Genomic DNA, 17,251 nt, shown 5'->3' with positions numbered 1-17,251 from the left:
GTGTCGAAAAAATAAATTACGATAACGAAGTATACTAAAAACGAGATAGACTTACATCGAACATGCCCAAATAAGATAATCACTTCCGTTCACTGATGATATCAGGAATTCCGAAATGAACCAATAAGTTTTTGCCAAAAATTTCGTTTTTGGTACAAGCTTTTATCGCTGACTGTTCTTTTTTTCCACAGGCAACTAATACTCATCGAGACAAAGTCTAAAAACCCCAAACACAATTAGGTTGCGTTGTTTTATCACAGAGCTCCTATGGCTACCTCCTGTCTCCATCATCAGATCAGCTTGATGGTACCATAATATTGCATTGTCACCCGACTTACATATGTATGCAAATTTTCAGTTTCATCGGAAACCGGGAAGTGGGTCAAATTTAACTTGCAAGATTTGTCCCATACATAATAACAGGGCAAGTTAAATAAAAGCTTGACAAAGACCATCGATGAACGTGACGAATGTAGAATGGGACTAATTTAAGAACTTGACAATAACGAATGGGACGATCCAAGACGATACCACTCCGGCAAACCCACTTTGTCAGTAGAAAAGGTGTGAAATTCAAATTTCTATGGGAGGACAACCCATCGCACTTGCACATTTTATAATTTGCCGCCTTTTTCTGCTGATGCTAACGGCTTGCTAAAAATTATTATAGTTTATTACTGTAGTGTTTCTAGTTAATAAAAAGTATTAAGCACATTATTGTCCTAGCAACATTAGTCAGCAGCTGTCAACTGAATCTGAACTTGACAGAGTTGAGCTGTCAGTCAGTGTTGATGTTGACAGTCATCCCAATTTGGTTGGTTGGGTGTCATAGCGCGCGCGTACGCAGGCCGCAACACACTCACATGCTTCATATTTTTCAGTGACCTCTATTATTATAATAAAATAAGGGTGACAGCTGGTAACTACAGTTACCAAAAGCAAGTTAGTGGATAGATTCAAAATTTACTGAAACAGTGCACGTATAGTAAGACTGGATCCAGTAGTGCCTTGGATACTGTTGTTTGCTTTTTCAGACTATTCCTTTCAGTTCAAAAGGGTGAACTGTAGAGCACATTGCACATAATATGGCTGAACCACTTAACCGAGGTACGTAATTTTGTTTTCTTTATCACACAAAATTTAATCAAATCTGTAAGCTCACTGCTAAGAAAACTTTTCAGCACTTGAATCTCCCTAAGACCAAGCATGTTATATGACTATCTTAAAAATGAAATGGTATTCGTCTTTTTGTCTGCGTTGTTGTCGAGTCTTGAAGCCGATCACGAAAAACTTTGGATCCTAACAGACATTCATTACTTTTCTTTAGTCATACGAGAAGCATGGGTTTTATATGATGTAGAGAGATACAAACTAATATTTTTACCAACGTGATGACGTCACGAAACATATTTAGCGTAATGTGCGTCTGCGCCTGGAAGAAAAAGTATAAAATAAGATTAAGGCATTATTATGCTTTTATTAATAGTTATAATTTTTGAATAGTTCTTCATAATCAAAAGTGATAGTGATAGATATTTCATATAGAGATAGAAGAAGTACCATTGAGCAGCATCAATAAGTTGTGTAGTGATTACTGTGATTAGATCAACTAACTTTTTAGAATAGCTAGTTACAGTAGTTTATTGCTCTTTGAAAATACTACCCAATGGATACTGACATTCAACCTTTGTTTTGAATACATATACAACATTTACATTCATGTCTCTTATCTCAAATGGACATACCAATATCTTAAGTTAACCAATACCTTAAGCAATACAAGTTAAGGGCTATGAAGACCAAATTTCTGAAGTCTTTATGATCAGCTTTAAAAGATACTCCTTTTCTATTAACCTGTATAATAAAAACATCACTTATATGTACACAAGGTGTTAAGTATTAACTACAGCAGTGACAACTGTTTTTTTACTTATCTATATGAAAATCTAACCTTGTGTGATAATTATTTCTATGTCAAATTGGATTGCCTATAGTATAGTCTGATTGCAGATATGGAGTGTGAAAATGGACCACATAATGCAGTAGCAATACAAGAAGGTTTAAGCTCAGTAGAAGAGCAGGTGAACCAGAATAGCAATCAGAAGGAAGGTAGTGCCGTGTCACTCACAGTACCTAATAAAGTGAGTATTTTCATTTCACTATACCTACATCTCATGTTGAATTATAGTGTCCCTACTTGAAGTCTCTTTAGGTTAGGCTTAATTTAAAAAATGTTGAGGATCCTATGTTTTTGCCATATTTTTTCACTTAATTGTTACATTTTTAAGGGCCACTTGCACCACCCAGGGTTAGCCACTAACTTGGGGTTCGGACCACACAGACCATCATTAGATGCGAGAGGATATCATTATACTACAGTGTTCTTTTTCTACTTACTTTTATTTAGCTTCTCTTATAGATAAGAGAAAATAAAAGTACTCCAATATCTCAATTATAAGAGGATTTTATTATAATTTTTCTTTGAATATCTAGTAATATGATGACAATGAATATTAGTATTTTTTGTTAGAATAAACAAGTAGTACCTGGGCGACCGAGCTTTGCTTGGTTATAACTATTTATTGTAATATGGTGGTCTATAGGTGATAATCTTAACTACATTTTTATACTAAATTAAACTTGTCTAAAACAATAAAAATTAAATATAAACTTGAACATATAAAAAAATTAAAAATTATATATAAACTTGAACATATAAAAAAAAAAGTTAGTTACCGGGCGAGATTCGAACCCGTAACACTCCGTTTAGCAGTCCGCGTCATAACCCGCTGGACCAGACGGACAGTGGCCGACAGTACGAAATTAACGACCATATTCTGCGTCGAAAGAAAAACGCATGAAAACTCGAAAACACGCGTTTTCTCAAACATAAGACTAATCTAGATAGATTGTATACCCCCAAAAACCCCCATATACCAAATTTCAGCGAAATCGTTAGAGCCGTTTCCGAGATCACAGAAATATATTTATACAAGAATTGCTCGTTTAAAGGTATAAGATGATTATATAACTTGCGCTGATTTATGTTATTAGGATTTAAGTGAAGACCGAAGCCTGCTGATGCAAATGGAGATTGCCCCTGGAGAGTTGGAATATGGGCAGGGGCTTCTTGGTTTTTGTGAGTTTTTTTTGTTTACTGATTAACCTCTAGCTGCCTACAATAAAAATGGGCAGTCAAATTAGAATCTATGATATTAGAAAAGAGAATTGAATTGGTTTTGTATTAATATCAAATGAAAGAAAAGACTCTGTTCCATTTAATAATGATTTACTTAGGTAACCATATTGCTTATTATCCTTAATAGAATAACCTTGACATTTAATATTTACCATAATTATTTTATTAATTTCATAAACGAACTTGACATTTTATATCTTATATTGCATAAACATCGATAAAATATAACATTATAAATATAGATTTCGTTGCCATAAGAATTAAATGCATGTAACCTGCCTACCTAGACTTATGAAATATTGAGTGCCTTTACGGGGTGTCATGTACTTACCATCTTCAAATTGTAATACCTAATGTATAATGTAATGAGCATGACTACAATACAATAAAGAATCAGTCAACCTCAAGAGGTTATGGAACTTTTTCAAAAATATATTACATAAGCCAGTCGATTAAGATGATACAAGCCCGGCCCCCGCTGCATCTCTGACGTCACGCCGACGTCACAGTGGAACAGGGGCGCATCTGATTGAGCTGCAGCAGTCACTGTTTGTATTCCAAGTTTCATTGATTGTATTAGTTGTGTACTAATTCTGGCTCTGGATATGACGGGACTATACAGTCGAGTTCACAAACACGATCTTATTGTCAGTGTTAGATGTTAGTTCGTGTGACAGAGGCGTGTAAATATGTGACCGCGGCCGGTAAAATTTCCCACTTTATCGCTTGCCATAGAGACGCCTTGACATGTTACTCGTATAAAAATACAAGCCAATCTCGTCCTTATGGCCGGCGACAAAGTGGGGTATTTTGCCGGCCGCGGTCACATATTTTTGGAATATTGGCTTGTAAAGATGTTTGTGAACTCGACTGTAAAGAGCCCTTAGATTCAGAGCCAGAATTTGTAGACATCTAATACAATCAACGAAACTTGGCATGCAAACGGCAGGTGACCGTTGCGGTTCAATCAGGCAATGAAAAACTATATATTTTGGGGGTAAGGCAGTATGAAATTCCTTTACATCATCTTCACTCATCGCACCTGATGTGTAGTATTTCCGGACCTAATTTGACGTAAGTCATGTCATCATTTCATAGCAAGTTTTAGAAATAGGTAATTTTCATCACACTTGCTCGAAAAAGATCTTATTTCATGCAGGTGTGCTGAAGGACAAAGGCCTATTTTGTTCCCGCGGGAGTTAAGGATTGTGAAAAAAAAAAGCTATAACTCCCTAGGCAATAGTAAAAGTACACCGCGCGTGCGTTTTCCTCGCCTGAGCGCGCCGCCTCGGCCGAGGCACGTCTACACTGACCGGTTTGTGCGCGAGAACATTGCCTCGCACATACGTGCTCGCTCGCTCGCTCTGTGTGGACCCGCCTATCCACAAGCAAAAAAATTCCCCGAGGCTTACGAGGATAGAAATAGTACAGTATCAGGATGATTGAGCAGTATACTGTCCAATAGAACTATTATTTTAGTATTTGGCAAATGAAACAAGAGCTTAGATTGTAATATGTATACATTTATAATTTTGCCAACCATTTCCAAGATTAGAAAAAGGCGGTAAATTAAAAAAAAATGTAGGGCTCAAAGATTGGACAACAAAGAAAAAAAAAGATAAAGGATAATTTGAATTCGCTCCTTTTTAGGGTTCCGTATTCAACTAGGAACCCTTATAGTTTCGCCATGTCCGTTTGTCTGTCTGTCTGTCTGGCCGAGGCTTGAAAGCTGAAATTCGGCATGGATATATAAATCAATAAAGCCGACATAGTCGTACAATACAATCTAAAAATTTAATTTTTTTGAGGGTATCTCCCCTACACGTAAAGTGGGGGTGAATTTTTTTTTTTGCTTCAACCCTACAGTGTGGAGTATCGTTGGAAAGGTCTTTCAAAACTAATAGGGGTCTTCAACAATCATTTTTTGATAAAGTGAATATATTCGGAGATAATCGCTCCGAAAGAAAAAAAATATGTCCCCCCATCTAACTTTTGAACCATAGGTCCAAAAAATGTGAAAAAAATCGTGGAAGTAGAGCTTAAGAAAGACATTAAATGAAAACTATAGCGGACATGTTCAGTTTAGCTGTTTTTGAGTTATCGCAAAAAGTTTCCCCTTCATAGTAAAAAGACTTACTTTAATTAGGTACTGATTATGCAAATTTGCCTATTTGTTTAACTCGCGTGAAAGGTACCGTTTCATCCCTTGGTTAACAATTTACTATACTTTAAGCTCCAGTTTAGCTTATTGTGACGGAAGAGTAACTACGGAACCCTACACTGAGCGTGGCCTGACATGCTCTTGGCCGGTTATTCTACTGATAAAGTGGGTTTGCCAGAGTATAGTGATCTAATATGTAATACACTTTGCAGACTGCCACTTTATGAAGCGTTTACAAAGAGCATGAGGTCACCACAGATAGGCGCAATTTTACCTTTAAAATGCTCAGATTAGAGCAGCACAACTGAGTCGTATTCTTTATCTTCTACTGTAACATCCCCAGTTCACTCCTAAAGCTTCATGAGTACTAATCGAAATCGTGGGTAGAACTGAAAAAAAGCTGTCTTCCATACTGAACTTGCACGGGAGTAACGGGAGCGCTTATTATGTGTGTGGCTGTGTGGTGACCTCGAGATAAGACAATTATGTGTTCCGTGTAGTAGTTGAGGTGGTCTGTGTATACATAATATAATATCATCATTTTTTTTTTATAGCATCCCCATCACCATTGGTGCTGGCACCACTAGCAACCCCTGGAAACCTGCAGGTCATTAGAAGCACCAGGTTCATGGACAATTTAGGAAAAGGTATGCAGATATGATATAAAAAATAAAAAATGCAGGTTTTGTGAAAATATAAAAATCGGTCAAGTGCGTGTCGGGTCACGCCTAATGGAGGGTTCCGTACCTTCATACAATACAAAAAGCTATACAAGCATTAGGGAGTACGCTTGTGGAACTAACGTCGTTTTAATAAAATAAGATTTTTGGAAAACATTAATGGCTTAACCTATTATATTCAAAATAATTTTCGTGGAAAGTGTTTATTTTCAGAATTTTCTTCAATTTTATTGCACGCCCGGGTTAAAAGTTGGGGTGGGGACACAATATTTTTGACTTAAAAAAAAACGAAAAAACGTACTGCACGCACGAAATAACATGACTCATGCGGCGTTACCTCGCTCTGAGGCGTTCCATTTAAGGCTTGAAGTGCAAGCGAGAGCGCGCATCGAGCGACAAAGAGGCACAATCGGCCTCCGCGTTCGGCAGCGTTCGACATCTGTCTCTCTCCTACTTGAGTGAGCGATGCGTCCGCGTGGACAGCTGCTATACAATAATACATTTACATGTTTTCGTCAAGTATGAAGTGCAGTGAAAAGTGAATGTGGTGTCAATTGCTTATAGCGTTTCTTATGACGTTGTCACGTTCAACTATCGTCAGTAAACCGACTTTACAGACAACCGATTTTTTTTTTATAAATTTTAACTTCTAAACTAAAGTAAGTAGCGATTCATAAAGAGCTCATCTTATAAAATGGCTGTGACTAACGGACATACACGTACACAGACAACGGGTCGTGACGAAACTATAAGGGTTCCGTTTTTCCAGTAGGGCAGCAAGCATAGGGCTAAACAGAGCCGCAAAAGTTTCATTTGCATTTCTTGACTTGTAAAAGAGCCCTTGAGACCTACTTGTAGATAATTAGTTTTGAATTAAATTTCATTTGTTTTGTTACAGAAATAAAGCTGTACCGCACTCGCGGCCTGCAGCGAGGGGTTCTGGTTTTGTTCAGTTACTCAAATTTCACGACAGGGGAGAACTTCAGGGACATCGCTAGCGACAACGAAATGTTGACGGATCTGTTCAGGCAGATCGGCTTCAAGCTCATCCTGCGCTTCGAGAACCAGACTAAACGGGTAAGCGGGCGTAACTACGCTACAACCGCGGTTTTAACTCCTCCCTACCCTGCCTGGATATTCACGGATCTGTTCAGGCAGATCGGCTTCAAGCTCATCCTGCCCTACGAGACGAGACTAATCGGGTAAGGGGCGTAACTGCCATACAACGAAGGTTTTACCTCCTTCCTACCTTCCCGACCGGGGAACACTTAAGGACATTGCTTAGCGACAACGCGATATTGACGGATCTGTTCAGGCAGATCGGCTTCAAGCTCATCCTGCGCTTCGAGAACCAGACTAAACGGGTAAGGGGCGTAACTACCATACAACCAAAGTTTTACCTCCTCCCTAGCCCCCCGACCGAAGAACACTTCAGAACATTGCTAGCGACAACGTGATATTTACGGATCTGTTTACGCAAATCGGCGCCAAGCTCATCCTGCCCTACGAGACAAGACTAATCAGGTAAGGGGCGTAACTGCCATACAACCACGGTTTTACCTCCTTCCTATCCTCCCGACCGGGTCACCCTTCAGGGACATGGGGGACAACAAGATGTTGACGGATCTGTTCAGGCAGATCGGCTTCAAGCTCATCCTGCGCTATGAAAACAAAACTAAACTAAGGGGGTAAGGGGGCGTAACTACTGTATAACCACGGTTTTACCTCTTCCTCCCTACCTATCCCTCCTTTCCCGTTACCCCACTTGGCGATACGGAGCCATAGCACCATCTGCATCAATTGTCAAATTCAAAGCAACAATTTTTCTTATTTTTTTACAATGAAAAACTCTTTTCAGGAAACATTGGACATAATAAAGGAACTCAAGCTGGAAGGGTTCGAGTGCGTATTCTTCGTGGTTTCGTCGCATGGGTACGGCCGGGACGGCATGTGGGACACCGAGATCCGCTGCACGGACGGCGGGTTGATATCTTCCCATGAGGTCGTCGACCTTTTCAACAGTGAGAATCGCCCAACGCTGGACGGTGTACCTAAGGTGTTCATATTTCAGGCGTGCCGGTGGGTATATAGTTTTCTTTCCTTAGGTTTTTCATACCTACCTGAAGGGTGATAAACGGAATTATTATTTTAACACTGAAGCGGTTAGGGTTGGAGAATTCAAATTAAACACCAAACGCTTTCAAATTACTAAATATATTTTAAATTAAAACTGAGCAGAGGTCGTGGTAAGGGTTCGTTAAATATCAATAGCCTGTCTGGTTCCGTGGGAGGGAGGTACACTCCCCTGTCGCGCTAGCTGGTCGCGCCGCTGGACCGCTCCGGGTTGATGGGGAGCGATGGGGAAGTGCCGTGGATCGCTGGGGCAGTTATGGATGGAGGCCTCGGCGTCCCTCGGTACTCTGCGGCCGGCCGGAAACAAGAAACCGCGCCGCTGAGGGTTATTCTAATCCGGAACTTGCATCCTGGAATTTGCAACGTTCATCCTTAGGCACATGTATAAAATAGCCGCTCGTGATGAACCCCAATGATGTCTCTAAGCTAGGCGAAAGGGAGCAGAATGCAGCTGGTGGGTGTTCATTACCAGAACGGAGTTACAAAGCAGGTGCAAAACAAAGTGGCAAGAATATAAATTTGCTTAATATTAAAAACACAAATATTTGTATAGAGTACTATAAGCTCTGTTAAGCGGAATATTAAAGTAACAAGATGTTCAAATAGAATTGAAAGTTGGCCAAATGTATGGGCAGACATATTGTAACGGGATTTTGCCGTTCCGCCGTAGCGTTTCACAAGCAATAACTCGGCAAATAATGGAAATTGCAAAACTCTAAGCATCTAATAAGACATAATTAACACGATTTAAAGCGTATTAACACTGAAAGCAAGTACATTCTTAAATCTAATACTTAACGTTTCAACACTTACCCTTTACTCGGGGTGCAAGACGGAACTCAACCAGATTTTTATATACGCAATTAAACTTCTAATAAACTTATCACTCTTTCTTTTTAATATAATGTATTTTGTCGCGTAATTTAAAGAATTATTAGACCCGTCCGGTGCGTGTGAAGACACGGCGCGATGCCGTGAACGCAGCCGGCACGGGTCCGTTCCCTAAGCCGATCGGGAGCAGAGTAAGACGGCCGGTGCGCCAGCGCACTCGAACCTAGGCGCGGGCAGAGCTGCTAACGCTGTTGTTTCGCCGAACGTACAGTCGCGCATTGAACAGATTATTTTTATTTATTTAAATCCTAATTTCTAATGAACTACTCCTATTTTGATTAGAGTAAAGTGCATCGTTACAACACCACTGTACAATTTAAGCGATTCACAGATGACTTAAAAATACTTAATAGAATATTTATATAAAATATTTGTATATAAGTAGTTAATAATTGTTATCAACTATTTACCATCATCCTAGTTGTACGAATAGCATTAGTTAATGTAATGTACTGGTACTAATTAATTTAACCGTAAGATTACTGCATGTTCACTGGTAGAAGACACTTATATAAGATGTGGTTACCTATAAGTTAATAAATAATAAGAAACCACGAAATGATTTGCAGCCTACACATTTTACAAATTGATTATTGTTGTTGCCAGTGGCAAGAAGTTGCCGCCGGAGCTGCAGGGGGTGATAACGGACGTCTCGCATTTCAACGAGGAGACCGAGGCACGTGACTCCGCCGGCCGCGGACGTAACTACTCCGATATACTCATCGCTCACTCCACCCTGCCAGGTATGAACTGCCATAGAGTTACAACGAGGACACTGAGGCACGTGACTCCGCCGGCCGTGGACGTAGTGACTCCGATATACGCATCGCTCACTCCACCCTGCCAGGTATGAACTGCCATAGAGTTACAACGAGGACACTGAGGCACGTGACTCCGCCGGCCGTGGACGTAGTTACTCCGATATACGCATCGCTCACTCCACCCTGCCAGGTATGAACTGCCATAGAGTTACAACGAGGACACCGAGGCACGTGACTACGCCGGCCGTGGACGTAGTGACTCCGATATACTCATAGCTCACTCCACCCTGCCAGGTATGAACTGCCATAGAGTTACAACGAGGACACCGAGGCACGTGACTACGCCGGCCGTGGACGTAGTTACTCCGATATACGCATCGCTCACTCCACCCTGCCAGGTATGAACTGCCATAGAGTTACAACGAGGACACTGAGGCACGTGACTCCGCCGGCCGTGGACGTAGTTACTCCGATATACGCATCGCTCACTCCACCCTGCCAGGTATGAACTGCCATAGAGTTACAACGAGGACACCGAGGCACGTGACTACGCCGGCCGTGGACGTAGTGACTCCGATATACTCATAGCTCACTCCACCCTGCCAGGTATGAACTGCCATAGAGTTACAACGAGGACACCGAGGCACGTGACTACGCCGGCCGTGGACGTAGTTACTCCGATATACGCATCGCTCACTCCACCCTGCCAGGTATGAACTGCCATAGAGTTACAACGAGGACACTGAGGCACGTGACTCCGCCGGCCGTGGACGTAGTTACTCCGATATACGCATTGCTCACTCCACCCTGCCAGGTATGAACTGCCATAGAGTTACAACGAGGACACCGAGGCACGTGACTACGCCGGCCGTGGACGTAGTGACTCCGATATACTCATAGCTCACTCCACCCTGCCAGGTATGAACTGCCATAGAGTTACAACGAGGACACCGAGGCACGTGACTACGCCGGCCGTGGACGTAGTTACTCCGATATACGCATCGCTCACTCCACCCTGCCAGGTATGAACTGCCATAGAGTTACAACGAGGACACTGAGGCACGTGACTCCGCCGGCCGTGGACGTAGTTACTCCGATATACGCATCGCTCACTCCACCCTGCCAGGTATGAACTGCCATAGAGTTACAACGAGGACACCGAGGCACGTGACTACGCCGGCCGTGGACGTAGTGACTCCGATATACTCATAGCTCACTCCACCCTGCCAGGTATGAACTGCCATAGAGTTACAACGAGGACACCGAGGCACGTGACTACGCCGGCCGTGGACGTAGTTACTCCGATATACGCATCGCTCACTCCACCCTGCCAGGTATGAACTGCCATAGAGTTACAACGAGGACACTGAGGCACGTGACTCCGCCGGCCGTGGACGTAGTTACTCCGATATACGCATTGCTCACTCCACCCTGCCAGGTATGAACTGCCATAGAGTTACAACGAGGACACCGAGGCACGTGACTACGCCGGCCGTGGACGTAGTGACTCCGATATACTCATAGCTCACTCCACCCTGCCAGGTATGAACTGCCATAGAGTTACAACGAGGACACCGAGGCACGTGACTACGCCGGCCGTGGACGTAGTTACCCCGATATACGCATCGCTCACTCCACCCTGCCAGGTATGAACTGCCATAGAGTTACAACGAGGACACCGAGGCACATGACTACGCCGGCCGTGGACGTAGTTACTCCGATATACACATCGCTCACTCCACCCTGCCAGGTATGAACTGCCATAGAGTTACAACGAGGACACCGAGGCACGTGACTACGCCGGCCGTGGACGTAGTTACTCCGATATACGCATCGCTCACTCCACCCTGCCAGGTATGAACTGCCATAGAGTTACAACGAGGACACTGAGGCACGTGACTCCGCCGGCCGTGGACGTAGTTACTCCGATATACGCATCGCTCACTCCACCCTGCCAGGTATGAACTGCCATAGAGTTACAACGAGGACACCGAGGCACGTGACTACGCCGGCCGTGGACGTAGTGACTCCGATATACTCATAGCTCACTCCACCCTGCCAGGTATGAACTGCCATAGAGTTACAACGAGGACACCGAGGCACGTGACTACGCCGGCCGTGGACGTAGTTACTCCGATATACGCATCGCTCACTCCACCCTGCCAGGTATGAACTGCCATAGAGTTACAACGAGGACACTGAGGCACGTGACTCCGCCGGCCGTGGACGTAGTTACTCCGATATACGCATCGCTCACTCCACCCTGCCAGGTATGAACTGCCATAGAGTTACAACGAGGACACCGAGGCACGTGACTACGCCGGCCGTGGACGTAGTGACTCCGATATACTCATAGCTCACTCCACCCTGCCAGGTATGAACTGCCATAGAGTTACAACGAGGACACCGAGGCACGTGACTACGCCGGCCGTGGACGTAGTTACCCCGATATACGCATCGCTCACTCCACCCTGCCAGGTATGAACTGCCATAGAGTTACAACGAGGACACCGAGGCACATGACTACGCCGGCCGTGGACGTAGTTACTCCGATATACACATCGCTCACTCCACCCTGCCAGGTATGAACTGCCATAGAGTTACAACGAGGACACCGAGGCACGTGACTACGCCGGCCGTGGACGTAGTTACTCCGATATACGCATCGCTCACTCCACCCTGCCAGGTATGAACTGCCATAGAGTTACAACGAGGACACCGAGGCACGTGACTACGCCGGCCGTGGACGTAGTTACTCCGATATACTCATAGCTCACTCCACCCTGCCAGGTATGAACTGCCATAGAGTTACAACGAGGACACGGAGGCACGTGAATCCGCCTGCCGCGGACGTAGCTACTCTGATATACTCATCGCTCACTCCACCCTGCCAAGTATAAAGGTCTCCCACATAGTTTAACCCCTTGAGTCTCACTGATTGGATATTGAATCGAAATAGGGATTCGAAATTCAAACCTGATTTTTAGGTTATAAAACTTATAAACTGGGGCCAAGTTGATTTTTTTATAAGCTTTTATTTAGTTTCACCTGGCCCGTTGTCTGTCGGTCTGTAATCAAATCTTGCAAGTTAAATTTGATCCACTTCCCGATTTCCGATTGAGCTGAATTTTTGCATGCATATTTAAGTCGGGTGACAATCAATATTATGGTACCATCGAGCTGATCTGTTGATGGAGACAGGAGGTGGCCATAGGAACTCTTGTGATAAAACAACGCAACGTAATTGTGTTTGGGGTTTTTAGAATTAGCTCGGTGAGTATTAGTCGCCTGTCTAAAAAAAGTACAGTCAACGATAAAAGCTTGTAACAAAAATGAAATTTTTGTCAAAAACTTTTTATTTTGCTGTCGAGCTTACTATTGGACTTAGTCAATTTGTGTAATAATTTCCTATTAGTACATTATGATACAAGTGTGCTACATTACACACGAGGCGATATTGTGCGCGCGAGCTGTAAGCGAGCGCGCAGTAAGAAAGCCGATGTGGGTTATGACCAATGCACACGCGTTTCATACGTTTTTCAACACACTTGCGAGGAAAAAACAAGACTTATTAGATTTTTTTTTTGTCAAAACAGTAAAAGTATAATTTTCAAAATGGTGGCTTAACAGTTTTAACATCGAATAATTGCACCATAGCGTGCTGGGCTTGTAGGCACTTATTCACCAGTTCATTGAAGTAAGCTACCAACACGTTTTCCAAGAAAGACTTTTGCTTGTTTTCCATGGAATAAAAGTTTCATATGCCGCCAATAGTTTTCACCCGATTTTGATGGTAAAAGGCTATCGTTCTCGGCTATTGCCTATTAGTATAACTGGCAGCGTCAATTTTATGTGTTCTTCATTTTCAATGCTTCAAAATAACATTTTCGTCAATATATAAACTAAAAACATGCAAAACTACTCGTATTCCAATTTTATGACAAATACGGAAAATGGCTGGCGCGTTATTTTTTTACGCACGATTCCAATGTGCGTGCAAGGCATTTAGGCGCGAATGAAATCGACTAACAGCCACATAAAATTTTTTTAAAAAGCTAATACCTATTTTCGTATTTCTATTCGACGGATGGAGATCAAGTCGATAACATGTTATGCTTATTCATTAATGTAATTTACGAGATAATTTAATCCATAAATTATGTTCGGTGTGATAAAACCTCTTTGAACTAACATTTGAAACCATTTGAAACCTAATAGTTGGTTAAAAAAAATGTGTTACTCGACCAAATTAAGAATAAGAAGGCTCCGTTTTCATGCATATTATTAGCAATCAGTTACCTTCTTAAGATGCTGTCAACACCCAATGACCTTGAAATTGATGTTACTTAAATAGTTTTTTAAGAAAGACTATTTGTTTTAGTCAAGTAAGAAAAATATATGTTCATATTAATTATATTTCAAAGACCGTGGTCGTACTCGATACATGATTGAACGAAATCGGCTCGATAGAAAATAATTGCAAAGATTGGTCTTAAAATCACAATTAAACGGTTCTATGTCTTTATTGTTTTGACTTATGGGTCTGCAATTAAAATCACAATTTCAAAACATTTATATCTAAACCGCTATTGAGTAAAATATTACACTAATAATCCACTTTTTTATTTAAATAATTTTCTTATTATTCCCTTGCCCAGGCCCAGTAACATGCGACAGTGCTATCTCATTTACTCCGATACAAATAGACAGTGTGCGCGCTTTAGGTATTGACAGCCTCTTAACTCAGTCGGATAATATAATGAAAAAGCACGAGTGTTATAATATACTGAAAAAGCACGCGTGTTTAATATCTAGGATTATGAGCCAACAATCGGTGGAATAAAAACGTCGTTTTGAGCAAGTGGGTTCAAAAATATTTTATTTTATTTTCAGGTTTCGTCTCACCCCGCAACGAGGGTGACAACAAAGGCTCCTGGTACAAGCAAGCGCTGTGCTCCGTATTCGCCGCGCACGCGCACGACCACCACGTGCTCGAGCTGTTCCAGCTGGTCGACGAGGCGCTCAAGCGACGTTGCCACGCCGCCACCACCACCGTCGAGAGCTGGGGCTTCAACAAGCATCTTTACCTGCATCCTGGCTTGGCTGAGGACGTCAATGGAAACCCTAAACCTACGCAGTAGTTAAGTTCAAAAGACAGTTTTGCTCAAGCGACGTTGCCAAGCCGCCACCACCACCATCGAGAGCTGGGGCTTCAACAAGCATTTTTACTTGCATCCTGGCTTGGCTGTGGACGTCAATGGGAACCCTAAACCCATTCAGTAGTTAAGTTCAAAAGACAGTTTTGCTCAAGCGACGTTGCCAAGCCGCCCCCACCACCATCGAGAGCTGGGGCTTCAACAAGCATTTTTACTTGCATCCTGGCTTGGCTGCGGACGTCAATGGGAACCCTAAACCCATTCAGTAGTTAAGTTCAAAAGACAGTTTTGCTCAAGCGACGTTGCCAAGCCGCCACCACCACCATCGAGAGCTGGGGCTTCAACAAGCATTTTTACTTGCATCCTGGCTTGGCTGCGGACGTCAATGGGAACCCTAAACCCATTCAGTAGTTAAGTTCAAAAGACAGTTTTGCTCAAGCGACGTTGCCAAGCCGCCACCACCACCATCGAGAGCTGGGGCTTTAACAAGCATCTTTACTTGCATCCTGGCTTGGCTGCGGACGTCAATGGGAACCCTAAACCCATTCAGTAGTTAAGTTCAAAAGACGGTTTTGCTCAAGCGACGTTGCCACGCCGCTGCCACCACCGTCGATAGTTTTTCTATAATGTTAGTTTGCAAAATGAAACAAATTTTAAATTCAACTGGTTACCCAATGACTGTTATCAGAAAAACTCTTAACCAACGAATAACTATGTAAGTAGTGGATCCTGATAAGGGCATTTATTTGTGTGATGAGCACGAATATTTGTTCCTGAGTCTTGGGTATTTCCTATATTTTTTTAGTTAAATAAATAAATAAATATTATAGGACAATATTACACAAATTGATTAAGTCTCACAGTAAGCTCAATAAGGCTTGTGTTGTGGGTACAGTCAAGGTATTAAATATCGGCACGGACAACGTGCCAAAAATATGTATAACTAACTAACTAACTATCGTGGCGCAGTGATCCAAAGAGGGTCTTGGCCTCCAAAACGAGAGAATGCCACCTGTCCCGATCCTGTGCCACTTCCTGCCAGTTGTCGGCTTTGAGTTGGCACAGATCCGCCTGTACACTGTCGCTCCAGCGGTATCTGGGCCGACCCACTGGACGGCGACCAGTCGGTTGTCCCAAATAAGCTCTCTTAACACCTCGATCCTCACCCATCCTCAGTAAATGGCCGAACCAGCGAAGTCTGTGGCATTTCGTTTCGCCGATGATATTGGGTTCGGCCACTAACTCCTCGATTTCGGCATTCTTACGGATCCTCCAGGTGCCGTCATCTCTTTTGATAGGTCCCAGGATCTTCCGTAACACCTTTCTTTCCGCTACCAGGAGCTGACTCTCTTCTTTCAGTGTTAGTGTCCAAGCTTCGCAGCCATACATAAGGATTGGTCTTATTATAGTTTTATATACCCGTAACTTAGTATTTCTGCTGAGAAGCTTGGACGCCAACACCTTATGGAGGGCTGCGCTGCATCGCAGGGCGTTTTGGATGCGTATATTAATCTCCTCCTCTCTGGTGTTTGTGTCGGTAATCGTGCATCCGAGGTACCGAAATTTGTCAACTCCACGATAAACGGTGCCTCCAACATGAAGACTGTCACGCTTGACGCGTGTGTTTTTGTACCGTTTCATGTGGAGGTATTCGGAAAATATGTATACACGCCCTTATTGCCCATACATTAAGGTAGTGTGTATATATTTATGGCACTTTGTCCGTATCGATATTTAATACCTTGACTGTACAGTCAGCGTCAAATACTTTGTAGCAGTCAAAGTGGTCAAATAGTTCGGTACACCATACTAAATATATGGTGTACCGAACTATTTGGCTACTTTGGTTGCTACAAAGTATTTGACGCTGATTGTACATACATTTTATTTATGTAAACCGTTTTTTAAAGTAAAAAATTTAACGAGACCTGCATCTATGTTCCGTCGCTGGTGGTAGATAGTCAGGCTGTCCATATTTTTCTTAGTCTATACGCACCTTTTGCAATCAATAACTCTTTTGTAACAAATACAGAGTCTTTTGTGCTATTAGTTTAAGAAAACCTCATTTGTATTAAAAGTTCATAATAATTATTTAATTTAGTTAATAAGCTGTGCAGAGTACTGGTATTTATATACCAGATACTAAAATGGATGGGATTTTCCAATGTCATCTTGTTATTGTACAGTCAGCGTCAAATACTTCGTAGCAGTCAAAGTGGCCAAATAGTTCGGTACACCATACTAAATATATGGTGTACCGAACTATTTGG

General features: G+C 42.5%; 2 protein-coding genes across 2 annotated transcripts; both read left to right on the top strand.

Annotated features, from left to right (window-relative positions):
- The first annotated feature begins 671 nt into the window (after nucleotides 1–671).
- LOC133520981 (uncharacterized) lies at nucleotides 672–7,732 on the top strand. Its single transcript, XM_061855701.1, has 8 exons — nucleotides 672–1,107; nucleotides 2,011–2,141; nucleotides 3,055–3,139; nucleotides 5,915–6,007; nucleotides 6,939–7,242; nucleotides 7,356–7,404; nucleotides 7,452–7,564; nucleotides 7,636–7,732. Exons 1-8 carry the CDS (start codon nucleotides 1,086–1,088, stop codon nucleotides 7,730–7,732), a joined length of 894 nt encoding a protein of 297 aa, XP_061711685.1. The 5' UTR covers nucleotides 672–1,085.
- Nucleotides 7,652–16,652, top strand: LOC133521071 (caspase Dronc-like). Its single transcript, XM_061855815.1, has 3 exons — nucleotides 7,652–8,119; nucleotides 9,671–9,807; nucleotides 14,719–16,652. Exons 1-3 carry the CDS (start codon nucleotides 7,881–7,883, stop codon nucleotides 14,964–14,966), a joined length of 624 nt encoding a protein of 207 aa, XP_061711799.1. The 5' UTR covers nucleotides 7,652–7,880; the 3' UTR covers nucleotides 14,967–16,652.
- The last annotated feature ends 599 nt before the right edge of the window (nucleotides 16,653–17,251 follow it).

The sequence above is a fragment of the Cydia pomonella genome, chromosome 9 (genome assembly GCF_033807575.1).
Source record: "Cydia pomonella isolate Wapato2018A chromosome 9, ilCydPomo1, whole genome shotgun sequence".
NCBI lineage: Eukaryota > Metazoa > Arthropoda > Insecta > Lepidoptera > Tortricidae > Cydia > Cydia pomonella.
Note: the sequence above shows the minus strand (reverse complement) of the source record. Positions and strands in the feature narration are given on the sequence as shown.

Bases quoted from the DNA above. Each gene is read 5' to 3' on its own strand.
- LOC133520981 (XM_061855701.1), top strand. From the start codon at position 1,086: ATGGCTGAACCACTTAACCGAG. The intron at 2,142-3,054 runs GTGAGTATTTTC...TTATGTTATTAG, and splicing joins CACTCACAGTACCTAATAAA to GATTTAAGTGAAGACCGAAG. The intron at 7,405-7,451 runs GTAAGGGGCGTA...CCTCCTCCCTAG, and splicing joins TCGAGAACCAGACTAAACGG to CCCCCCGACCGAAGAACACT.
- LOC133521071 (XM_061855815.1), top strand. From the start codon at position 7,881: ATGAAAAACTCTTTTCAGGAAACATTGGACATAATAAAGGAACTCAAG. The intron at 8,120-9,670 runs GTGGGTATATAG...TGTTGTTGCCAG, and splicing joins TTCATATTTCAGGCGTGCCG to TGGCAAGAAGTTGCCGCCGG. The intron at 9,808-14,718 runs GTATGAACTGCC...TTTTATTTTCAG, and splicing joins CGCTCACTCCACCCTGCCAG to GTTTCGTCTCACCCCGCAAC.